Below are 27,115 nucleotides of genomic sequence, written 5' to 3' on the forward strand. Positions count from 1 at the left end.
TGTTTTTCCATTTGTTTGTGTCATCTACGATTTCTTTCAGCAGTGTTTTGTACTTTTCCTTATAAAGCTCTTTCACCTCTTTGGTTAGATGTATTCCTACATATTTTATTTTTCTGTGGCTATTGAAAATGGGATTGCAGTCTTGATTTGGCTCCCAGTTTGTACGTTATTAGTGTATAGGAAATGATATTGATTTCTGTAGATTGACTTTGTATTGTGAAACCTTACTGAAGTTATTTATCAGTTCTGGGAGCCTTTTGGTGGAATCTTTAGGATTTTCTAGGTACAGAATCATATTGTCAGTGAAGACAGATAATTGGACTTCTTCTTTTCCTATTTGAAAGGCTTTTATTTCTTTCTCTAGTCTGATTTCTCTGAATAGGACTTTCAGTTCTGTGTTGAATAGGAGTGGTGAGAGTAGGCATCCTGTCTTCTTCTAGTTTTTAAGGGGAATGCTTCCAAGTTTTGCCCATTCAGTATGATGTCAGATGACAACACACTGTTTAAATGACAAATGGGTCAGAGAAGAAATCATGAGGGAAATTTAAAAATAATTAGGACAAATGAAAACAAAAAATACAATATACCAAAACTTATGGGATGCAGTGAAAGCAGTGCTCAGAGAGAAATTGATAACTCTAAAGGCCTACATTTTCAAAAAGTAGAAGATCTCAAATCAATAACCTAACTTTACATTTGAAGGAGTTAGAGACAGAAAAGCAAGTTAAATGCAAAGCAATAGAAGGAAGAAAATTAAGATTAGAGTGGAGATAAATGAAATAGAGAAGAGAAAAACAATAAATAGAGTCGATGAAACCAAAAGGTGGTTCTTTGAAAAGATCAATAAAATTTTAAAAACTTTAACTAGGCTAACCATGAAAACAAGAAAAATAAAAACTGAAGAAATACTACTGACATTATTAAAGGAGATAAATAAAATATAAGAGAGTATTATTAAAATTGTACACCAACAAATTAAATAACCTAGATAAAATAGAGAAATTATTAGAAATAGACAAATTACAAAAACTGTCTCCAAAAAAAGTAGAAAATCTGAGTGGGGGGTGAAGTACTCTTTAAGAGATTGAATCAGTAATCAAAAGCCTCACAACAAAGAAAAGCTCAAGACCAAATAGTTTCACTGGTAAATTTTATCAAATATTTAAAAAAATAATGCCACCTCGTCTCAAAATTTTCCAAAAAAATAGATGAGAAAGGAATGCTTTTAAACTCAGTATTAGCCTGCTACTAAACACAGACAAGACACCACAAGAAAACACAGAGCAATATCCTTTAGTAATATTGATGCAAAATTGTTCAACAAAATACTGGAAAATTGAATAAAAAGCATAACATAACCATTATTCACCAGGATCAAGTAGATTTAACCTAAGAATGCAAAGATAGTTTAACATAAGAAAATCAACCAATGCTATACACCACATTAATGGAATGATGGAGGAGAAAACACAATCCTATCAAATGATACCTAAAAAGTATTTGAAAAAATTCAACACCCTTTTATATCAAAAAAGAATACTCAAAAAACAAGTAATAGAAGGAAATTTCTGAACATAACAAAGAATATTTACAAAAAATCCACAGATAACGTTATACTTAATGGTTAAAGAAACCTTCCCCCTAAGATCAGAAACATGACAAAGATGCCTATTTTCATCACTACTATTTAACGCTATATTGGAAGTTCTAGCCAGAGCAGTTAGGCAATAAAAAGAAATACAGGCATCCAAACTGGAAAAGAAGAAGTAAAACTATCTCTATTCACAGATGGCATAATGTGTGTCTAGAAAATCTCAAAGATTTCAGAAAATAACTACTATAGATAATAAATCAATTTATCACAGTTGCAGGTACAAGATCAATATGCAAAAATCAGCTGTGTTCTGTACATCAGCAATAAATAATCTGAAAAGGAAATTAACAATTATACTTATAATATCAAAAAGGATAAAATGTCTAGAAATAAATTTAACCAAGATAAAGGCTTATACATTAAAAACTACAAACATTCCTGAAAGAATAAGGATGACCTAAATAAATGAAAAAGAACTTCATGTTTATGAATTGGAAAGCTTAAGATGTTGAGATTACAACTACCAAAGTGATACACAGATGTAATACAATCCCTGTAAAATTTCCAATGACCTTTTTTTTTTTTTTTTTTTTTTGCAGAAGTAGAAAACCTATCCTAAAATTCATATGGAATTTCAAGGGACCCCTAGTCTATTTTCATGCTGCTATCAAGAACTGCCTGAGCCTGGGTGATTTATAAAGGAAAGAGGTTTAATTGACTCACAGTTCTGCATGGCTGGGGAGCCCTCAAGAAACTCACAATCATGTCAGAAGGTGAAGCAGAAACAAACACCATCTTTAGAAGGCAGCAGAAGAGAGAGTGAGTGCCAGCCAGGGAAATGCCAGACACTTACGAAACCATCAGATCTCGTGAGAACTCACTCACCGTCACTAGAACAGCATGAGGGAAATTGCCCCCATGATTCAATTACCTCCACGTGGTTTTTCCTTCAACACTTGGGGACTATGAGGATTACAATTCAAGATGAGATTTTGGTGGGCACACAAATCAAACCATAACAATCCCAAATGGCCAAAACAATTTTGAAGATGGTTGTGCTGGCTCACAACTGCAATCCCAGCACTTTGGGAGGCAAAAGCAAGAGGATTGCTTGAGTCCAGAAGTTCAAGACCAGTCTGAGCAACACAATAAAAGCCCCAGCTCCACAAAAAAATAAAAAATTAGCCAGGCACATGCAATCTTAGCTACTCAGGAGGCTGAGGTGGGAGGATCACCTGAGCCCAGGAGGTTGAGGCTGCAGAGAGCCAAGATCATGCTACTGCACACTAATCTGGGGATCCTTGAAATTACATGTGAATATATTGATCTTGTACTTGCAAACGTGAGACATTGATTTATTAGCTCTAGTAACTATTTTGTGAAATATATTTTAGTTTTCTGAGGAAATTCCGTACTGTTTTCCATAATGGCAATATTAATTTTCATTCTCATAAATAGATAAGATGATTACTTTTCAATTAAAAATAAAGGCCAGGCATGGTGGCTCACATTTGTAATCCCAGCACTTTGGAAGGCCGAGGCAGGCAGATCACAAGGTCAGGAAATCTAGACCATCCTAGCTAACACAGTTAAATCCCGTCTCTACTAAAAATACAAAAAATTAGCCAGGCGTGGTGGTGGGTGCTCAAAAAATAAATAAATAAATAAATAAATAAAGTTAAACAAGTAAAATAAAACAATTATTTTAAAAGATCACATTTGATCAGAGAACTAAACAAAGTGAAGGAGACAGTCATGTCAGTCTCTAATAGTCTGGGTAGAGATCAGTACAAATATATAAACCCTGCAGCAAAGGCACATTTGATATATATATATAGGTTGTTTTTGTGTTTGTTTTTGTTTTGCGACAGAGTCTCACTCTGTCACCCAGGCTGGAGTGCAGTGGTGTGATCTTGGCTCATGGCAAGCTCTGCCTCCCAGGTTCACACCATTCTCCTGCCTCAGCCTCCCAAGTAGCTGGGACTACAGGCGCCCGCCACCATGCCCGGCTAATGTTTTGTATTTTTAGTAGAGATGGTGTTTCACCACGTTAGCCAGGATGGTCTCGATCTCCTGACCTTGTGATCTGCCCACCTCGGCCTCCCAAAGTGCTGGGATTACAGGCAGGAGCCACCGCACTCGGCCAATATTTATATATTTTAAAAAAATAGAAGCCTATAGTATCAGCAGCAGTGTGAAGCGGGCTGAGTCTAGGAGCTCACGTCAGAGAAGTGCCCCAGGCTGATTGTAGAGGGCCATATAGGTTATGGCCGGGACACGAATCCGTAGGTGGAAGAGAAGACTTTTCAATCAGTCACGGTTCTCCAGAGAAACAGAACCAATAGGAAATATATGGAGATATAAAAAAGAAGATTTACACAGGAATTGCCTCACATGATTGTGGAAGCCGAGAAGTCCCATGATCTGCCCTCTGCAAGCTGAAGACCCAGGAAAGCCTGTGGTACAGTCTGAAGGCCTGAGAGCTGGCCGGCTGATGGTGCAGATTCCAGTTTTGAAGTCCTGAGAGCCAGGAGAGCCATGGGCAAAAGATGGATGTCCCAGCTCAGCATTCAGGCAGAGTGCAAATTCCTCCTCCCTCTGATTTTTTGTTCTCTGCAGGCCCTCAGTGGATAGGATAGCACCCACCCACACTGGGGATGGCCATCTGCTGTCCTCAGGCCACCGATTCATGCTTATTTCTTCCAGAAACGCCCTCACAGACACACTCAGAAATCATGTCTAATCACATAACTGGGCATCCTGCAATCTAATTAATTTAAAATTAACCATCATACCATCAACGGATGGTGTTGAGCAGATGATTGAGATGATATAACATCTATTTAGAGGATCACACGGCTGCTTGAGGAGCGGGTAAAAAGAGGCAGGGAGACCATTTAATTAGCTTTGGCTTTAGGTGACAGGCAGTGAAACCAGATGACTGCTGATAGCAGTGAGGTGGTGAACAGCTCAGATTTAAAGTATATTTAAAGATAGAATGAAGAGGATTTGCTGATAGATGTACGGTTTGAGGTAAAGAGAGGAGATTAGAATGACTTTAACATTACAGGCCACCTGATAGAATAAAAGTAACACAGCCTGAAATGGAGAAATTTACAGGAGGAGCAAATTTGGTAAAATATATGAATCAAAAGTTTGATTTTATAAATACTGAGCTCGGGATACTGACAAGCCTCAGATGTTGTGCAGACAGTTATATGAAATCGAAGTTCAAAGTCATCGTGAAAATATAAATGTGGAGGGTCCAGTGTTTAAAACCACGGTGCTGGACATGCTCACCTCGAAGGGGAGTGTAAGGAAAGGGCTGCGCGCTGAGCTGTGAGGCACTGCAGCATAAAGACTGAGAAGAGGAAAGACAGAGGGAAAGGAAAACAAGAGACATGCCATGGGTTAGGAGGATACCAAGGAAAGGGCTGTGTTATGGGATGCACTGTGTTCCCCGAAATGTGAATGTTGATGCCCTAACCCCTCATGTGACTAAATTTGCAAGTAGGGCCCCTCAAGAAGGAATTAATGTTAAGTGAAGTCTTAAGGACAGGGCCCTGATCAAGTAACACTTGTGTCCTTATAAGGAGAGGAAGAGACAGCAGGATATCTGTGTGCAGAGAAAAGGCCAGTGAGGATGCGGGGAGAGATGACATCTACATGCCAAGGGGAGAGGCCTCAGGAGAAACCAGACCTGCTGGCACCATGATCTTGGACTTCCATACTCCAGGACTGTGAGAAAACACATTTCTGTTTTTAAAGCCACCTGGCCTGTGGCATTTTGTTATGATAGCCGTAGCCAACTAATACAAGTGATAACACAAAGTGCAATTAAGGAAAATATTTCAAAAAGGAGGAGTTGACCCCTGTTTCAGATATTACTGATTGGGCAAGCAAAACAAGCACTGAAGCATACCCACGGGCTGGGGCACCCATGGCGGTCGACGGTTACCTGGGAGACAGCCTTTCAGTGGTGTGTGGTGCTCCAGACTGACCCGGGTAGGTTCAAGAGAGGAAGGGAGGAAAGCACACAGATAGAAGGAGAAATAACAACACTTCTAGGAGCCTTGCTCCTAAGGGGAGCAGGAAAATAGGGAGGTAGCAAGAGAGAGGGAGAGAGATGTCAGATCAGAGGAAGTTATTTCTTCATGTTACAGAATTTATTAAATGTCAGTATGTTTGTGTGAAAAGTACAAAAGAAAATGACAAACTGATGATTAGGAGAGATAGGGGACAATCGCAAGAATCTGCCACTGCCTGGGAGAGAAGGAAGTGATCTAGGGCACAGGTGGTTGTGGAAAGGGGCCAGGATGGTTTTTATTCAATGCAGCAAGAGTGAAGAGAGAGCCGATGGCCTGGAAGTGCAAATGTCTATTACTACTGGTACTTCAGTACGTAGATATGCTGTAAAAAGGATACAACGTACTTTTAAGAGAAATGTATGCTCTTGGGTGTTTTCACCATTTTGGAGCTTTCTTTGGGAAACCAGGATGTATCATCCCTTATACAGGGTCTATAAATTCAGAGTAACATAAATTGAGGCAAAGGAAAATCATAAGAAGTCTCTAAGGAGACTTCATGGCCCAATTAGTAAAGTCCACACCTTAGAGCCAAGAAATATCTGGGATGTGCCTATCAGAGAGCTTTTATAAGCCAAATTTTCCTGGCATCCACCCCAGAAATGTCTCTCCTGATTTCTGGCCAGTATCAAAATACCAACACATGACAAGAAGTTGGACCAAGGGGGAAATGAAGGTGAAGAGAACTTCTCAGAGAAGGTGAGTGATGGTAATTGTGCTGCTGAAGCTTCACCTGTGTGTTCTAGGAGTTCCCCAAAATGAGGCAGAAAAAAACTAAACCGTTCCACTGAGCACTGTGCAAGCCTTTTGGAAAATACAGCAGGTTCTATATTTGCATAATGTAGAAAAATGTGAGTCATCATTTTACAACGCAGAAGTTAAAATTTCCCCAAATCACATAGAGACGGTAGTGTATGAGGGGCAGTATTATGGACTGTCTAGGAGCATGAACTTTGTAGCCAGAGCCACTGTGTCAAGGAAAGATCTACCACTGCATTTTTCTGCAAGTCTGACAAAGTTAGCTGACTTCTCTGTGCATCAGTGTCCTCCGCTGTAAAATAAGGATCATGATAGTGCTTCATGGGGTTTATTAAATTAGCAAGTAAATGAAGAACACTTACAACAGTGTCTCCATAATACTGACTTTATTTTTAATATTTATTATTAGAATTTATAGTTAGACACAGAGAAGGGACTCAACAGTATTAGCTTCTTTCTTTTTATTTTTTGCCTATTTTTTAATATCAAGAAGAGCACTGTAAAATATTGAATATTTGATTCTTAGATGGTATGATGTCTTGGGCTTCATATAATGTTTCCTTTTATGGTATTAATTTCTAAAGTCACATAAAGTGTAGATATTTTCATGCATCATTCTTCTTTTTGCAACTCAAAATTAGGGTGTCTAAATATATGTTACTCTTACAGTACAACTACTATAATTACTCTTATTGCTCCTATTACTACCACCACCAATCATAACTAATGATAATAAACTTTTACCTTTCTGTGGTAGGCTGAATAACGGCCACCCAAAAATATCAGGTCGTACTTCCTGGAATCTGTAAATTTTATCTGACAAGAAAAAGGAATCTTCAGGGATGTGATTAAATTAAGGATCTTGAAACAGGGGATTATTCAGAGTAGGCCCTTAATCCAACCACAACTATCCATGTAAGCAAGAGACTCTACAGGCACTGAATAGAAAGCAGTTCTTAGCAAGAGACAGAGGCAGAGATTGGAGTGATATGGCCTCAAGGCAAGAAACACCAAATAATGCCAGCACGCCCTGGATGCTAAAAGAGGCAAGGAGAAGTTTCTCTCCCAGAGCCTCTGGAGGGCAGGCAGTCCTGCCTACACCTTCGTTTCAGGTTTCTGGTCTCTAGAATTGTGAGAGAATCCATTTCTTTTAGTTTAAGACATCAAGGCTTTGGTGATTTTTTTTACAGCAGCCCTGGAAAATTAATATAGCTTCTTTGCATCCTCACACTATATTTTAAATGTATTATTTTGTTTAATCATTACATTAATTATATGAGCTATGATTATCCTCTTTTATAGATATGGAAACTAATATCATATAGCTAATGAAAGTCAGAACTCGAGCTCTCACCCAGGTAGAAGATTCTAAAAGCTATCATTATGTTTATACTTATGCTGTTATAGTGATTTCATGTGTTTTTACTAAAATGTTTTACTATGCTTAAAAACTATATCAAAAATCACATTTAAACAACATAATAAAAAATTACAAAGGGGTAGAAATTCCAAATTTGATTTAGTGCTCATACATTTCCTACTTACATACTTTCCTTTTTCTTCTACTAACAGGACACATAAGTGAAGAACAATGAAGAAGAGGATGAAACAATTAATATGGGTGCAAACATTTCATCATTAACTTTTAAGGGATTTTTAAAGAAAAACTAGTAAAATTTCCATGTCAAACAGCATGCTTTAAGAAAAGAGAAACGTCTTTGGCTGGTAACTGTGTCTTCAGCCCTTCAGACAAGACACGCTCAAGGGAAAAAACAGCAGTAGTTGCAGTACCAACATAAATCCCAGCCTTGGTTTAATTGTCATTTTCTCATGAATCTGAAAACAGCCTTTTGAGCTTGAAAGAGGAAAGTCGGCAGATAACACACCTGTCATGAGATGAAACTTTCCCATTAAACATACTGTGTTTTTTAACCTCTAATTATAACAATTTTCCTTTTGAATCTTGCCTATAGCTGCATCTTTTATTCTTTTGGAAACTGGGTAAACGTTTATTACTAGAAGACATAATCTCTTAGCTTTGTAGGTGAAGAAACTGTGATCCAAGGAGTAAAACAATTTACTCAAGGTCAAATATTTAGTCATTGTAAAGCACCTACCACAACACTTCACATATAACATGTTTACAATAAAGAGAAAATCCTTTTATAATTTTTAATTTTATATTTCTAGTTGGGGGGAGTCTGCAATATATTTTAGTATTGCAAATTGTGCATACATTAATGCTCTTTCTTTTAAATTATGTATTTATGTTACTTTTTATTTTTGATTAAACATTTTATTGACTTTAGAAAAATTCTCATTATTGATCTGTTTCACAGGTGACACATTCTTTGGACAATGAAAATCCAGGCCAGTGGAAGGTCCCATGCCCACGGATCCTCCCTCATTGCTAGCACAGCAGTCTGTGATCTAAAGGCAAGGCAGCAGCAAGGCTGGGGGAGGGTCGCCCGCCATTGCTGAGGCTTAAGTAGGTAAACAAAGCGCTGGGAAGCTCAAACTGGGTGGAGCTCACAGCAGCTCAAGGAGGCCTGCCTGTCTCTGTAGACTCCACATCTGGGGACAGGACACAGCTAAACAACAACAACAACAACAACAACAAAAGCAGCAGAAACTTCTGCAGACGCAAACGACTCTGTCTGACAGTTTTGAAGAGAGCAGTGGATCTCCCAACATGGAGGTTGAGATCTGAAAACAGACAGACTGCCTGCTCAAGTGGGTCCCTGACCCCTGAGTAGCATAAATGGGAGACATCCCCCACTAGGGGCAGACCGACACCCCACACCTCACACGGTGGAGTACACACCTGAGAGGAAGTTTCCAAAGCAAGAATCAGACAGGTACACTCGCTGTTCAGCAATATTCTATCTTCTGCAGCCTCTGCTGCTGATACCCAAGCAAACAGTGTCTGGAGCGGACCTCAAGCAATCTCCAACAGACCTACAGCTGAGGGTCCTGACTGTTAGAAGGAAAACTAACAAACAGGAACGACACCCACACCAAAACCCCATCAGTACGTCACTATCATCAAAGACTAGAGGCAGATAAAACCACAAAGATGGGGAAAAAGCAGGGCAGAAAAGCTGGAAATTCAAAAAATAAGAGGACATCTACCCCTCCAAAGGAATGCAGCTCATCGCCAGCAATGGATCAAAGCTGGATGGAGAATGACTTTGACGAGATGAGAGAAGAAGGCTTCAGTCCATCAAACTTCTCAGAGCTAAAGGAGGAATTACGTACCCAGCGCAAAGAAACTAAAAATCTTGAAAAACGAGTGGAAGAATTGATAACTAGAATAATTAATGCAGAGAAGGCCATAAACGAACTGACAGAGATGAAAACCATGACACGAGAAATATGTGACAAATGCACAAGCTTCAGTAACCGACTCGATCAACTGGAAGAAATAGTATCAGTGATTGAGGATCAAATGAATGAAATGAAGCGAGAAGAGAAATTTAAAGAAAAAAGAAGAAAAAGAAATGAACAAAGCCTTCAAGAAGTATGGGATTATGCAAAATGACCAAATCTACATCTGATTGGTGTATCTGAAAGTGACAGGGAGAATGGAATCAAGTTGGAAAACACTCTTCAGGATATCATCCAGGAGAACTTCCCCAACCTAGTAGGGCAGGCCAACATTCAAATTCAGGAAATACAGAGAACACCACAACGATACTCCTCGAGAAGAGCAACTCCAAGACACATAATTGCCAGATTCACCAAAGTTGAAATGAAGGAAAAAATCTTAAGGGCAGCCAGAGAGAAAGGTCGAGTTACTCACAAAGGGAAGCCCATCAGACTAACAGCAGATCTCTTGGCAGAAATTCTCCAAGCCAGAAGAGAGTGGGGGCCAATATTCAACATTCTTAAAGAAAAGAATTTTAAACCCAGAATTTCATATCCAGCCAAACTAAGTTTCATAAGTGAAGGAGAAATAAAATCCTTTACAGATAAGCAAATGCTTAGAGATTTTGTCACCACCAGGCCTGCCTTATGAGAGACCCTGAAGGAAGCACTAAACATGGAAAGGAACAACCAGTACCAGCCATTGCAAAAACATGCCAAAATGTAAAGACCATTGATATTAAGAAGAAACTGCATCAACTAACGAGCAACACAACCAGTTAATATCATAATGGCAGGATCAAGTTCACACATAACAATATTAACATTAAATGTAAATGGACTAAATGGTCCAATTAAAAGACACAGACTGGCAAACTGGATAAAGAGTCAAGACCCATCAGTTTGCTGTATTTAGGAGACCCATCTCACATGCAGAGACACACATAGGCTCAAAATAAAGGGATGGAGGAAGATCTACCAAGCAAATGGAAAACAAAAAAAAGCAGGAGTTGCAATACTAGTCTCTGATAAAACAGACTTTAAACCATCAAAGATCAAAAGAGACAAAGAAGGCCATTACATAATGGTAAAGAGATCAATTCAACAGGAAGAGCTAACTATCCTAAATATATATGCACCCAATACAGGAGCACCCAGATTCATAAAGCAAGTCCTTAGAGACTTCCAAAGAGACTTAGACTCCCATACAATAATAATGGGAGACTTCAACACCCCACTGTCAACATTAGACAGATCAACGAGACAGAAAATTAACAAGGATATCCAGGAATTGAACTCATCTCTGCAGCAAACAGACCTAATAGACATCTACAGAACTCTCCACCCCAAATCAACAGAATACACATTCTTCTCAGCACCACATCACACTTATTCCAAAATTGACCACATAATTGGAAGTAAAGCACTCCTCAGCAAATGTAAAAGAACAGAAATTATAACAAACTCTCTCTCAGACCACAGTGCAATCAAACTAGAACTCAGGACTAAGAAACTCAATCAAAACTGCTCAACTACATGGAAACTGAATAACCTGCTCCTGAATGACTACTGGGTACATAATGAAATGAAGGCAGAAATAAAGATGTTCTTTGAAACCAATGAGAACAAAGATACAACATACCAGAATCTCTGGGACACATTTAAAGCAGTGTGTAGCGGGAAATGTATAGCACTAAATGCCCACAAGAGAAAGCTGGAAAGATCTAAAATTGACATTGTAACATCACAAATAAAAGAACTAGAGAAACAGGAGCAAACACATTCAAAAGCTAGCAGAAGGCAAGAAATAACTAAGATCAGAGCAGAACTGAAGGAGATAGAGACACAAAATCCCTCCAAAAAATCAATGAATCCAGGAGCTGGTTTTTTGAAAAGATCAACAAAATTGATAGACTGCTAGCAAGACGAATAAAGAAGAAGAGAGAGAAGAATCAAATACATGCAATAAAACATGATAAAGGGGATATCACCACCGATCCCACAGAAATACAAACTACCATCAGAGAATACTATAAACAACTCTACGCAAATAAACTCGAAAATCTAGAAGAAATTGATAATTTCCTGGACACTTACACTCTCCCAAGACTAAACCAGGAAGAAGCTGAATCCCTGAATAGACCAATAGCAGGCTCTGAAATTGAGGCAATAATTGCCTACCAACCAAAAAAAGTCCAGGACCAGATGGATTCACAGTTGAATTCTACCAGAGGTACAAGGAGGAGGTGGTACCATTCCTTCTGAAACTATTCCAATCAACAGAAAAAGAGGGAATCCTCCCTAACTCATTTTATGAGGCCAACATCATCCTGATACCAAAGCCTGGCAGAGACACAACAAAAAAAGAGAATTTTAGACCAATATCCCTGATGATCATCGATGCAAAAATCCTCAATAAAATACTGGAAAACCGGATCCAGCAGCACATCAAAAACCTTATCCACCATGATCAAGTGGGCTTCATCCCTGGGATGCAAGGCTGGTTCAACATATGCAAATCAATAAACATAATCCAGCATATAAACAGAACCAAAGACAAAAACCACATTATTATCTCAATAGATGCAGAAAAGGCCTTTGACAAAATTCAACAGTCCTTCATGCTAAAAACTCTCAATAAATTCATTATTGATGGAACGTATCTCAAAATAATAAGAGCTATTTATGACAAACCCACAGCCACTATCATACTGAATGGGCAAAAACTGGAAGCATTCCCTTTGAAAACTGGCACAAGACAGGGATGCCCTCTCTCACCACTCCTATTCAACATAGTGTTGGAAGTTCTGGCCAGGGCAATCAGGCAAGAGAAAGAAATCAAGGATATTCAGTTAGGAAAAGAAGAAGTCAAATTGTCCCTGTTTGCCGACAACATGATTGTATATTTAGAAAACCCCATTGTCTCAGCCCAAAATCTCCTTAAGCTCATAAGCAACTTTAGCAAAGTCTCAGGATACAAAATTAATGTGCAAAAATCACAAGCATTCTTATACAACAGTAACAAACAGAGAGCCAAATCATGAATGAACTTCCATTCACAATTGCTTCAAAGAGAATAAAATACCTAGGAATCCAACTTACAAGGGATGTAAAGGACCTCTTCAAGGAGAACTACAAACCACTGCTCAGTGAAATAAAAGAGGACACAAACAAATGGAAGAACATACCATGCTGATGGATAGGAAGAATCAATATCATGAAAATGGCCATACTGCCCAAGGTAATTTATAGATTCAATGCCATCCCCATCAAGCTACCAATGAGTTTTTCACAGAATTGGAAAAAACTGCTTTAAAATTCATATGGAACCAAAAAAGAGCCCACATTGCCAAGACAATCCTAAGTCAAAAGAACAAAGCTGGAGGCATCATGCTACCTGACTTCAAACTATACTACAAGGCTACAGTAACCAAAACAGCATGGTACTGGTACCAAAACAGAGATATAGATCAATGGAACAGAACAGAGTCCTCAGAAATAATACCACACATCTATAGCCATCTGATCTTTGACAAACCTGACAAAAACAAGAAATGGGGAAAGGATTCCCTATTTATTAAATGGTGCTGGGAAAATTGGCTAGCCATAAGTAGAAAGCTGAAACTGGATCCCTTCCTTACTCCTTATACGAAAATTAATTCAAGATGGATTAGAGACTTAAATGTTAGACCTAATACCATAAAAACCCTAGAGGAAAACCTAGGTAGTACCATTCAGGACATAGGCATGGGCAAAGACTTCATGTCTAAAACACCAAAAGCAACGGCAACAAAAGCCAAAATTGACAAATGGGATCTAATTAAACTAAAGAGCTTCTGCACTGCAAAAGAAACTACCATCAGAGTGAACAGGCAACCTACAGAATGGGAGAAAAGTTTTGCAATCTACTCATCAGACAAAGGGCTAATATCCAGAACCTACAAATAACTCAAACAAATTTACAAGAAAAAAACAAACAACCCCATCAAAAAGTGGGCAAAGGATATGAACAGACATTTCTCAAAAGAAGACATTCGTACAGCCAACAGACACATGAACAAATGCTCATCATCACTCACCATCAGAGAAATGCAAATCAAAACCACAATGAGATACCATCTCACACCAGTTAGAATGGCAATCATTAAAAAGTCAGGAAACAACAGGTGCTGGAGAGGATGTGGAGAAATAGGAACACTTTTACACTGTTGGTGGGATTGTAAACTAGTTCAACCATTATGGAAAACAGTATGGCGATTCCTCAAGGATCTAGAACTAGAAGTATCATGTGACCCAGCCATCCCATTACTGGGTATACACCCAAAGGATTATAAATCATGCTGCTATAAAGACACATGCACATGTATGTTTATTGTGGCATTATTCACAATAGCAAAGACTTGGACTCAACCCAAATGTCCATCAGTGACAGACTGGATTAAGAAAATGTGGCACATATACACCATAGAATACTATGCAGCCATAAAAAAGGATGAGTTTGTGTCCTTTGTAGGGACATGGATGCAGCTGGAAACCATCATTCTCAGCAAACTATCGCAAGAACAGAAAACAAAACACTGCATGTTCTCACTCATAGGTGGGAACTGAACAATGAGATCACTTGGACTCGGGAAGGGGAACATCACACACCAGAGCTTATCATGGGGAGGGGGGAGGGGGAAGGATTGCATTGGGAGTTATACCTGATATAAATGACAAGTTGATGGGTACTGAAGATTTGATGGGTGCAGCACACCAACATGGCACAAGTATACATATGTAACAAACCTGCACATTATGCACATGTACCCTAGAACTTAAAGTATAATAATAATAAAAAAAAAAAAAGAAAGAAAGAAAATCCAGGCCAGGCATGATGGTTCATGCCTGTAATCTCAGCACTTTGGGAGGCCGAGGCAGGTGGATCACCTGAGGTCAGGAGTTTGAGACCAGCCTGGCCAATATAGTAAAACCTCATCTCTACAAAAAATACAAATAATTGGCTAGGCATGGTAGTGCATGCCTGTAATCCCAGCTAGTTGGGAGGCTGAGGCAGGAGAATTGCTTAAACTCCTGAAGCAGAGGTTGTAGTGAGCTGAGATCCACTACTGTACTCCAGCCTCAACAATAGAGACTTTGTCTCAAAAATAAAAAAATCCAGTTATTCACCTTTGAATTGATTCCATAGGAGTTCTATATCTTAAATGCTCCTTTATTGTATAGAGCAAAATAATGACAAAGTCAAGAGATTAAGAGTAATACTCAAAATTTAACAATGTACAGGCATAGATAAAAATAAATAAATAAATAAGTCTTCCAGTAGATTTTAAAGTCAACTATTTACTAATTGGAAGTTTACTCTGATCTGCCCTGATTCTTCTCATTCACCCTATAGCCACCCATACTGTTTCTGCCATGATCGACAATAAATTTTCTAAAATAGACAAGACCATTTAACTTGGTTTTATTCTCCTGATGTTGTGATTTTGTTTTGTAGGATAATAAGAGAAATTTATTAGGAAAAGATCAGCCAGAGTCCTTTTTACATTGCCTTACCATGACCATCTTCCAATAAGCTAACGCTGTATTCAGTGCTCAGGCCCTATTGCTTGTGGAAATTGCCCTAAGAGAACTACATCTAGGATCAGATCGGGTCAATAGGCAGAAGAATTGGTCTCAATGTTGGTGAAGTTCAGTGCAATTTATGCTGCAGTGCCAAATTTGTGGAGATAAATTAGTCTATTAGCCACTAGTGATAAGGCTGATTATTGAACAGCAAAAGTGAAAATAATGCATTTACTTTTGAATTCGGTAAGAGCAAAGACAAAATGACCTAACTCTTATCAGCGGTTTTGTCACAAATCGATCACTAGCTCATCATATGCCACTATCTTCTCAATACAAGCCTCACACAAAAAACTACCACTAATATAACGTGCTGTCCCCTGAGACTACATACAGACTGGAAAAGAAAACTTTTTATTTCCAAAAGACATGATTGTGTACTTACAAAAATCCAAAGGATATAAGCAAATGAGTAGAATTAGTGAGGTTTAATTTAGTAAGGTCACTGGAGACAATATCAGTATACAAAACTCAATTGCATTTTATCTACTAGCATGAAATAAATAGAACATATAATTTAACGCCATTTAACAATAATATTAATACATACATTAAATAACTATATGTGATACTTATTTAAACATTCTACATACTGCATCTATATCTATATATCTTACCTAGAAATAAAGCGTAGCATATATATTTGGCTGAAGAGATTCAGCCAAATTAGAATAAACAGACATAGATGAGTGTAGGGAGAGAGAGAAATGTGAATGTGGCAAAATGTTAACTGGTGAATTTAGGTAAAAGATACACAGCAATTATCATGCCCTTCTTTTGAGATTTGGGTAGCTTTGAAATTTTCAAAATAAAACGTCAGAGGAAACGTTAGTAAACTTAAGGTTTAAGGAGTTAAATAACTTGCTACACTTCACAAAACAATTGGAAGGACCAGAAATACCCCCCAGCTCCTCCCATTTGACATTCTTCTCAAGGTTCTTTTCACCTTGCTTTTCAATTAGGCCTTCCTTCCAGAATGCAGCTGAGTGAGGAGTGTCAGTCCTAGAATCAGATCTTCGTATTTCCGTTGTTGCTATTTAAATAGTGGCATGCATTTATTTTATTTTTGTGGTATAGTCTAACCTTTTGTCCTTGGCATTTATTAGCTATTGCTGTTCCTCCAGGGCTCAATCATCTTTTTTATAAGCATAATTGTGTTGTCCACAGTTGAATTTGAGCCTGTTTCCCAAATGTATTACTCTTATCAGTTTCATCCAGAAACTGGAAGGCGGAGGCACCCTGGCAAGTCACAGAGCTCTGCCAGGCACCACTTCACTGTGCTGCAGCGGGTGAAATTCAGGGTCTGATAACATATACTTGATATTACCCTCTAGTACTTACGCTCCAGCAATACATAACATATCCAGATTTTTAATTAAGTAAACCTCTTAGCAAGCTCTGTTTAATACAAAAATGCCAACTCTTTTTGAGAAAACCCTCTCTTTTACGATATAGAAGCAATGTGGTTGGCATTTTTTTAAACTGTAAGAAAACAATGGAGTTTCTATGCAATTTACTATAAAGGCAACCCAAGGAAATAGAATCACCAGATGCTTGATTTCGCTTTGTGATGCTATGTTGGTATAAGAGCCATATGGTCAAAATTTTTAATATTCTTCATGAAAATTTTAACTTTATTTTTTAAAAATGTGTCCTTATTTCTTTTGCTTTTACAACAAATTAGTAAAGACCTTTGGGTCTTCACTTAACTAGTCTAACAGAAATTCCTCTGAAGTCTCAGGAGTGGTGTCTCATTGCTTAACTCATTTTCTAGACAGAAATCTCTCTCTCTTTCTCTCTGACTCTCACACACACACACACAAACACACACACACACACCAACCACATGTACACACAACTTACTGTTTAAATGATCTACCATCTGTATTCCAGGGAAGTACTCTTCTGAGTGCTATCATGAGAAACCATATAGCCCAGCAGTTAACAGTTCAAACTGTGTGGAACCCTGACTCTGATCCTTTCTATCTGCCTCCATTTGGGTAAATTACGTTACAGCCAGGAACCTGAATTTCCTCATCTGTAAAATGAACATAGTAACACTTACCACAAAGCATGAGAGAAAGGAATATAGATAATGTATATAAAGCAACTGGTATAAAATGAGGCTTACAATTAACAGCATAATTACTATTTTATTATGGTTTTCTAATAAAAAAATATTTAGAAACAAATTAATATTATCCATGGTTTCTGCCAAGTGAAGAAGTGGATTATTCATCAATAATTAATGTTCATCAATAATTGTGTACTGTAACTCCAAAATGTGGCCAAACCCCAATAGATTTTATCAGTTTGTTACACTCCTTGAATTTTTTAAATGGCAACTATCTCTATTGAAAATATTTGAAAACATTTTATCATATTCACCATTTAATCAATGAATAAAATATTTGGTTATCTATCATATACATGTTTCAGTAGACAGTGGTGAAAGGTTTCATTGATGGTGCTATTCAACTATTGGACACCCCAGAAATACTCATTAGAAGATACTCAATAGGCTGGGCACGGTGTCTCATGCCTGTAATTTCAACACTTTGGGAGGCCAAGGCGGGTGGATCACGAGGTCGGGAGATTGAGACCATCCTGGCCAACATGGCAAAACCCCGTCTCTATTAAAAATACAAAAATTAGCCGGGTGTGGTGACAGGCACCTGTAATCCCAGCAACTCAGAAGGCTGAGGCAGGAGAATTGCTTGAACCTGGGAGGTGGAGATTGCAGTGAGCCAAGATCGAGCCACTGCACTCCAGTCTGGGCAACAGAGCAAGGCTCTGTTTCAAAGAAAAAAACAATAATAATCAAATGCAGATCTTTGGGCCCATCCTGAGAAGTCCTAAATTAGGATCCCTGGGGAAGAGGGCTGGGAATTTGCATGTCCACAGGCACTCCAAGAAATACTTTTGTAATTGCACTTTGATAATCATTGCTTTATTTTAAAACAAAGAATAAACCCTGCAGTCCTTACTTTCTTATGTTCTTACATCATCCCAAACAGAGACACTGTGATAAAAATATGTGTGTTCCGGCATCAGTTACTGGAAAGAAACCAGATGGGAGAAACACAAGTGTAAAGTTATGATCTCAACTCTAAAGTTAGAAGGGCTAGCTTGACCTGAATATGGTGAGTTCTGCCAAGTTGATAAAATTGCTAACTCTATCATGAGAATATTATGACAAGAAGACAAACACACCCACATGGGTCTAGCCTCACTGAACATTCTTAACTTTCAGTGTGTTCACTCAGTGGATTAATCTAAATGCAGCATAGGAAGATTTTACACCTTGAACCTCCGGTCGTCACCTCTCATAGGTCTCTTCTCCTTATAGCATTTACTATACATAGAGATTTTTTTATTACAGATATATTACAGTTGGGTGTTGGCTACCTGACTGCCCCACAATGTCAGACCATCAGTTCTATCATAGCAGGGGCATGTGCATTTGGATCCAAATACAAAACCAGCCAACTGGTAGCCCACAATAGATAAAAGATACTGTTGAGTGAATAAAATAAATGCCTTTTAACTTGGAAACATTTATCGGTGCTTAACCCTAAAGTTGTCATTTTTTCTCTGTGTGATTTTTTTTCATTTAAAAACTATCATAAAACAGCATCTCTATATGATTCTAAAGTTTCTCTTTGTTTTAGAGTATCACAAATAAGAAGGCCTAGTAGCATACTGAGTAGAGCATGTGCTTTGCAGTTAGGAGGTTGTGAATTTTAATTTCATTTCTGTTGCTTTCTTGCCATGGGACTCATAGACAAGTTATTTAACCCCTCCTTCTCTCTATTTCTTCTTCTCATGAAGCTTTTCTAAACCAATAGAAAACAAATAAATTGGATAAATAAGAATCTCTTCCACGTTCAAAAGGTTATAAAAACATAGGCAGTGTAAAGAAGCAGCAGAATTTTCCCAGTTATAAGACATCTACAAGGTGTCATTCTTCTACTAGCTGTTCTTGATGCTCAGAATGATTTTCATGGTAAATTTCAATCCAACCAGCAAATAATTTTAGGAATCTTACAGATAAGCAATAAGTACTCACAGAGTGTTCAAATTCTTGAGTTTCTTGAAGGCGCTCCCTGGAATTTCTCTTATTCTGTTAAACCTCAAGTCTCTGGGAACATAAAAAGGTGAAGAACAATCACAATATGTTGACTGTGTTCTGCCATTATTTCCAGAAGCTTGAAAGTTAAATCTCCTTTTATGATCAAACATACAGTACTAAAGGACTAAATATCATTAAGACAGAACTAGTGCACATCATACACTAATCACTAGGGAGGTGCACTGTTTACAGAAAATTTTGCATCTCTGGGGCCATATGCTTGTCACAGGATGCCAGACAAATGTGGCTACTTATAGAGCTCTGCGAAGTGTTAAAGACAGTTACACCATTTATTTTAGGTTTTATTTGTATGCCAGTAAAACAAACTCTATACATGGCAGCATGTCAATTGAGTACATTTAGTTTGGAAAATAATTGATGTATTAGATGTCACATATTGACTCAACACCACTGTTTGAATTTACCTAAAATTATTAATTACTTAATTTTTCTTCACAGTACAGGAATACAATGGCCTTCCATGAAGTATTAAATCAACAGAAGAATTAGTTTGAGAGAGACGTTACTCCACAACCAACATTCTCTTTCATGAATTCACATCTTTTTTATTCAGCATGTGAATAATTGAGTGTCAGCTACGTGCCACCTATCATGTTAAGTAATAAGGATGCAAAGATAAGCAAGATAGGATCCCTGCTACTGAGCCAGATAGTTCAGTGGGGGGATGACAGGGAAGTTATTACACGACTAGGATGTATAGTGTTTGTGATGCAACAGAGGATCAAACAAATGCCATGCACACTTCGAATGCTTAGGGACTGCTCTGCCTCAAGCCCCTCTATCATTTGGAGAATGAGTCTCCCCACTCCATGTCATTATGGTAAAGACGTCAAGCAGGGGCCTCTTCCTGCCCAGAACAGGGTGGTTAACTGGGGGCAGCATCTCTACGGACATACTGTTACTTCCATGGGGAACATATGACCCAAGCAAGGCCAGCAGGAGGTGTTTTTAAGCATTGACGTGGCTGCTGAATAAAACAGTCATGTTCTGTCTCTGGGGTTCAGAGCTCTAAGGAAAATGAGCATCTAGGGCCACTAACTCATATTGTCCACACTAGAAAGCGCCAGCCTAGGAATAAAGCCCAGGAAACACATAGGGTCAAAATAGCAAATGAAAGAAACAAAACCCTGGACCCAGGATTGCCTGAGACCAAATTTACTCCTTGACTTTCCAGATCCCTGACACCAGGAACTGTCATTTTGATAAACTAATTTGAGCTGAATTTCTCTCTCTAATGCAAGGAGTATAGAACAAAGATGAAGTAATTTGCTTGGGAATGTTAGGACCAAGGAGAAGTATATCAGGGAAATTTTATAGGATGCTAGAATGGCAGTAATAGAATAAAATGAAAACAAAAAAACTGTCTTTACTTCCCTTCAATTAATTTCTCAAAACAAAACTCTTCACCACCATAAAAAGTTGTTCTATCGTAGAATACTTGACTTACAAACTTTATAAGAGTACCTTAAAATCTATCATCTATCACTTTGTCTTTCTCTAGACTTTGCCAAAATTAGCAAAATTTTATAGGAGCTATTATTTTCAATTAAAGTTACTAAATAACTCAGTGACTATACCTCCTTGCTAAATGGAATGCACTGCATATATGTCATGCATTGCTGTTTAGTATGTCTATACTCTATTGGTAAAAGAAACTGTAAGTTATATGAGATCCTCCCTATAAACATGTAAGACATTAAGTTATATAGACCCAAATACCCTGGAAACCACTGCTTTCTCTTAAAAACAGAAGCTAAAAATTAATAGTTATAGAAAGGGCTTTCCTCTTGCATTAAACAATAGTCCTAATAATTCTCCCAAAATGGGATTCCAACAATACAAGAAGGAAGCAAATATAAAAAGATAAACCATTTTCCTTATTTTAGGCTTTGACATTTCTGAAAAATTCAGAAAAGTACAAATGAGAAAATAATAATCCTTACTGTCTACATCCAGAATTAACTACTATTAATATTTATATCTTGATATAGTTGCTTCTACTCATAATTTCACGTGTGTATTTTTACTACATAAATTATATATAAAAACACATTGTAGATAAAATGAACATCTTTTAAGCACCATCTTAATTTTAGCTTTGTCTCCCACACCAGATATAACCACTCATGTATTTGACAGTCCTCTTCAGACATACATTTCTATGTATGTGGATAAATATAAGATGAAATGTAAACACATACAGATACTTCTTGACTTATGATGGGGTTATGTCCTTATAAATCCACTGTAAGTTGAAAACATTACAAGTCAAAAATGCATTTAATACAACCGAACTACCAACATCATAGCTTAGCCTAGCCTACCTTAAACATGCTCAGAACACTTGCATTAGCCTGCAGTTGGGCAAAATTATCTAACACATACCCTATTTTATAATAAATGTTGACTATCTCATGCAGTTTACTCACTATTGTACATTACATCAAAATTGCAACCATTTAACAACATGGTAAAGTCAAAAATCATAAATTGCACCATTGTAAGTCAAAAACTGTCTATATATGAAAATAAACCTAATATATGGGCAAATTTAAAATATTTTGTGCTTTTAAATTTACAAAAAAGCGCTATCAAATGTTATATGGTTGTTAAAACTTCCCTCTTCCCTTCCACTACATATTTTCTATGTTATTCCTTGTCTAGACATGAAGGACTAGGTATTTTTGTCTAACTTCTCCACAGTACTCCACAATGCAGACAGACTACACAGTTCCTTTATAGATTCCTTTACTGACAGACATTTTGGTTGTTTCCAAATTTTTGCAACATTATTTACTAACAATATTGCAATAAATATGTATGCATGTCTCCTTGTACCCTTGAAAAAAATGTTTGTCTATGCTAAATATTTGGAATTGGGATTGCTAGGTTATAGGGTAGGTACATCTTCAGTTGTATGAAATGATGCCATTGCAAATTTTGTTTTCAGTTACATACATTATAACGGTAATATAACTGAAAATAATGTGAAAAGATGCTTGAACTCATCACCAAATTACATAGTTAAACTTATCACTGGATTGATTTGAAAGCCAAGGTGCTATATGTATCTGTTATCAGAATTTCCTTCTTGTTTTTCTCCACAAGTAAGCAGACATAAGCTTTTCTCCCACAGAGACAGTCTTGCTCGTAAGCTGGTGCCATAGCAAGGTCTCCAGGGTACCCAGGCTCACCCAGTGGACTGTAAGACTCTGCCCACTGACTTTGGCCATGCCCTGTTCTCACCACTGAGGCATGCTCAGGGACTCTCTTCCTGAGAAGCAGAGTGTGGACTGAGCTGGGTGCAGTAGCTCATGCCTATAATCCCAGCACTTTGGGAGGCTGAGGCAGGACGACCTCTTGAGCCCAGGAGTTCAAGATCAGCCTGGGCAACATGGCAAGTCCCCATCTCTACAAAAAATACAAAGATTAGCCAGGCACGGTGGTGCACACCTGTGGTTGCAGCTACTCAAGAGGTTGAGGTGGGAAGATTACCTGAGCCCAGGAGGTCAAAGGTATAATGAGCCATGATCACACCACCGCACTCCAGCCTGGGCCACAGAGTGAGACCCTACCTCAAAAAAAAAAAAAAAAAAAAAAATGGTTGGACTCCCAAAGATTTTCTCCAGATTGACTTAAATTCCAATAAGTCATATTCAAATATAAGTTGTAAGATAAATGTGATCCTCTTGAAATACTATGTGTAGGTGAGACTGAATGCAAAATGTTGTTAAGAGATAAAATCAAAAGTCTGAACTTGAGCCCCTTCCTGAGGAGACCCAGGCCACACAGCTCATCCAGTGAGGTGTGGGGCCTCCTGCTAATCTCTGGGTTGAACACAGTCTCCAGATTTGTTGTGAGTAGATGCTTGGCTATCATAGCTAAGAATCTCATGCTCGGAGAGCAAAACAAATGAGCTGAGACGCTCAGAGAATGCTGTCTTACCAGGCTGATTTCTGTTTGCGTGTTGTAGTTGTTTCTCTGAAATCTGAGAAATATTCTTTCTGGCAGAAAGCCTGTCTTCCCGAGAAAAAGATCAACCAGCTCTGTACCTGAGCCAAAAGCATTCCTATTGAAGGTAAGGATGCAATTAAGTCACCGGAATGGCACAAGCCTGCCACCGCAGAAAGAGAGGCAAGCAGGTTCCCGTCTCCCTGAGCTACCATGAAGGGCAGGAGGGAGAAGGTGATTCCTAAAAGCTGGGCTGTTATTTTATTGGGAGACATGCACTCCTGTGCACTGCTGCCCGCAGCCCACTTTTGGCATCAGAGTGAGGGCAGACTCCGCTCCCTGTAGCCAGACCCTCTGTCAGTCACTCCGATCAGCCCCACTCCAGCTCCCGCCACAACGCCTCCCTTAGGCGATGCCCTTTGTGACTGCTCCTCATCCAGCATATCAGAACGGTGCTGGGACACTGTCGGGACACTGCCACGCTGCCCGACCTTGGAGTCAGGGGAAGAATCAAGGAGATTTTTCCACACCTCTCCCTGTTGCTCTAAAACAAGCCTTCTTCATCATTTCATTTGACAGCCCTGTCATTGTAGAAATTGGAAATACATTTTCCAGGCTTGAGACGATCGTCTGGAGGACACCTTCTGTCTTGACTGATTCCCAGTCATATCCCCAGCTGAGGAAGGCTCCTGAATTTTCTCGAATCTCTAGTGCACTTGCTGCCTTCCAGTTGCCTCACAGCCAGGGCTTGAGGCCATCTTCCGCTGTTGTTTGCTGGCCCAGTATTAGCCTGCTGTAGTGGTTAATTTTATGGATCAACTTGGCTAGGCCATCGCACCCATGGAACTCAGCTTTTGGCCAAACACCAATCCGGATGTTGCTCTGAAGGTATTTTTTTACAATATGATTAATATTTAAATCAGTAAGCTTTGAGTAAAGCAGATCACGCTCCACAATGTGGTTGAACCTCATCCAATCAGTTGAAGGCCTTAAGAGGAAAGCCCCGGGTCCCCTGAGGAAGTGGGAAGCTGCCCCCAGACTGCCTTGGACTTGAGCTGCAACATCGGCTCTTCCCTGGGTCCCCAGCCTGCCAGCTGCCCTGAAGATATCAGAGCGGCCAGCCCCCACAATCGTGTGAGCCAATTCCTTAAAATCTCCTTCTCCATATACATACACACATCCCCTGTTCCCTGGTGGGCAGGTGTTGGTCCGGCAAAGTCTGTAAGGAGACCACAGTGTGAGGAAAGCCAGAAAGGAAGGGCAGACCTTGCAGGAATCTTGTCTGCAGTTAGTGTGAGGCAGGTGGCAGTGGGGTGATTTTTTTCTTTCTTTCTTTGGTACGTTTGATACTTATCTACAGATCTCCAACAATAGCTAAAGCACTTATACATAAATAGGAATACTATAAAGGTTTCAAAGAAGACACTCAAACAACTTTATAAAAGTTCTTCCATCTAGCATCTTCACTTTGCTCCTCAATGAAATTCCCAGCCCACATCTACACTATTTTCCAGAAAACGATTTCATTCCCCGTCAAGCTCGTGGATTAGACCAAGGAGAGCTGAGACTTGCTCTGCTAAAGTGCTTGTTCACAAAGTCGCTGGGATCAGAAAATCAATTACAATTGACCTTCCTTATTTTCGGGTCTGCAGATTCAGTGGACTGCAGATCAAAAATATTTGGAAGAAGCAATAAAAAATAAAAATATGGCCAGGCGTAGTGGCTCATACCTGTAATCCCGGCACTTTGGGAGGCTGAGGCAGGCAGATCACAAAGTCAGGAGTTCGAGCCCAACCTGACCAATATGGTGAAACCCAGTATCTAATAAAAATACAAAAATTAGCCGGGCATGGTGGCAGGCACCTGTAGCCCCAGCTACTTGGGAGGCTGGGGCAGGAGAATCTCTTGAACTCGGGAGGTGGAGGTTGCAGTGAGCTGAGATCGTGCCACTGCACTCCAGCCTGGGTGAAAGAGCGAGACTCCATCTCAAAAAATAAAATAAATAAATAAAAATAAAAAAAAATAAAAATACAAACTTTAAAAAATACAGAATCATAACTATTTGCATAGCACTTACATTGTATTAGGTATCATAAGTAATCTAGAGATGATTGAAAGTATAGGGGAGAATGTGCATAGTTTATAAGCAAATACTACAGCATTTTCAATCAGAAACTTGAACAGCTGCGGATTTTGATATCCTGGGGGTTCCTGGGACCAATCCCCCTCAGATATCAAAAGAACAAGTGTACTTTTTGGGTCTTACTGTTGAGCACTGTCAGGCACTCATGGGAAGTTAAAATAGGTCAGCAGCAAGGGAGCACACATATGTATAAACATAAAAACTAAGGGGTGCACATTTCATCAACATCCCAGTTTTTAGAAACAACCAGTACTACTTTTATAAACTTGAAAGACTTGATCTTTTTTAAACGAAGCTGGCTTGCTGATCAGTCAGCCCAGCCTTTGACTTTACCTAAGAGAAAGCCAAAAGGGAAGTGGAGAGAACAGGAAGGCACTCCCATACTCATCCTAGCTGAAGTTCCAGACACTGTTTCAAGACAGGTGTTAACATGATGATTTTAGAACTGAAGTTAAGACTCAGAACATCAGATTCCCCTCAAAGCAAAGCCAGTGGCCATGGGAAATGACCCTTAAGTGTGTCTGCTGATGCAGCAGGCACTCCCTCACTGCCTCCATTGCCCCGCCTGCACTTAAATGTGTTGTGAGGAAGCTGAGACCCTAGTGATGGACCAGCAGGTCCACCATTGGCCGACCACCAAGGGCCCAAGGCTGCACCAGAAACCCATCTCCTGATTTCCTTGTTAGTACAATTTCCACCTCATTATCCTAAACCGAGTTCCCACTTTTCTCAGGCAGGGCAATTAGTGTTCCATGTTAAATCCCTTCTCTTTGAGGGATTATGTGGTTAGAACTAACAAACACCCTTTATTTCCTCTAATGAACTGACAATGACCGAGTTAATGCAAGGTGTTAACCAGTTCAAGGCAAGTCAGCCTTGACAGGAGTATGAGGCCACCTTCTCCAGGTCATTAAAAGCATCCGAAAGTAAGGAGAGTACTGCAGTTTTGACGGTGGTATCCCTGTATGTGGGAATCCAGTGTAAACTGAGAAAACTCACAGAACAGTCCCTTCCAGATTTCTTCATCTGCTATGTCTAGTTCTTCCAGCAGGTGTCACTAAAAGGTAGCCCTCTCTTAACAGGACAGCGAGCTGGTTTCAAGAGCGATGAAGCGGCCAGACATGGTGGCTCACTGTGGGTGCTGTAATCCTAACACCATGGGAAGCCCGAGATGGGCAGATCACTTGAGATCAGGAGTTCAGGAGTTCATGACCAGCCTGGCCAAGGCAGTGAAACCCTGTCTCTACTAAAAATATAAAAATTAGCCGAACATGATGGCACATGCCTGTGATCTCAGCTACTTGGGAGGTTGAGGCAGGAGAATCACTTGAACCTGGGAAAGGGAGGTTGCAGTGAGCGGAGACTGCACCACTGCACTCCAGCCTGGGTGACAGAGCAAGACTTTCTCAAAAAAAAAAAAAAAAAGAGAGAGAGAGAGA

The 27,115-nt window shown here is 39.1% G+C and overlaps 1 protein-coding gene across 1 annotated transcript in view; it reads right to left on the bottom strand.

Annotated features, from left to right (window-relative positions):
* Positions 1 to 27,115, bottom strand: part of PXDNL (peroxidasin like) — a 504,118-nt gene that overhangs the window by 322,573 nt on the left and 154,430 nt on the right. The window contains exon 2 of the mRNA XM_015145355.3: positions 19,499 to 19,570. Within this exon, the coding sequence (XP_015000841.3) occupies positions 19,499 to 19,570 (72 nt within the window). The remainder of the gene's footprint in view (positions 1 to 19,498; positions 19,571 to 27,115) is intronic.

This window comes from Macaca mulatta, chromosome 8, assembly GCF_049350105.2.
Source record: "Macaca mulatta isolate MMU2019108-1 chromosome 8, T2T-MMU8v2.0, whole genome shotgun sequence".
NCBI lineage: Eukaryota > Metazoa > Chordata > Mammalia > Primates > Cercopithecidae > Macaca > Macaca mulatta.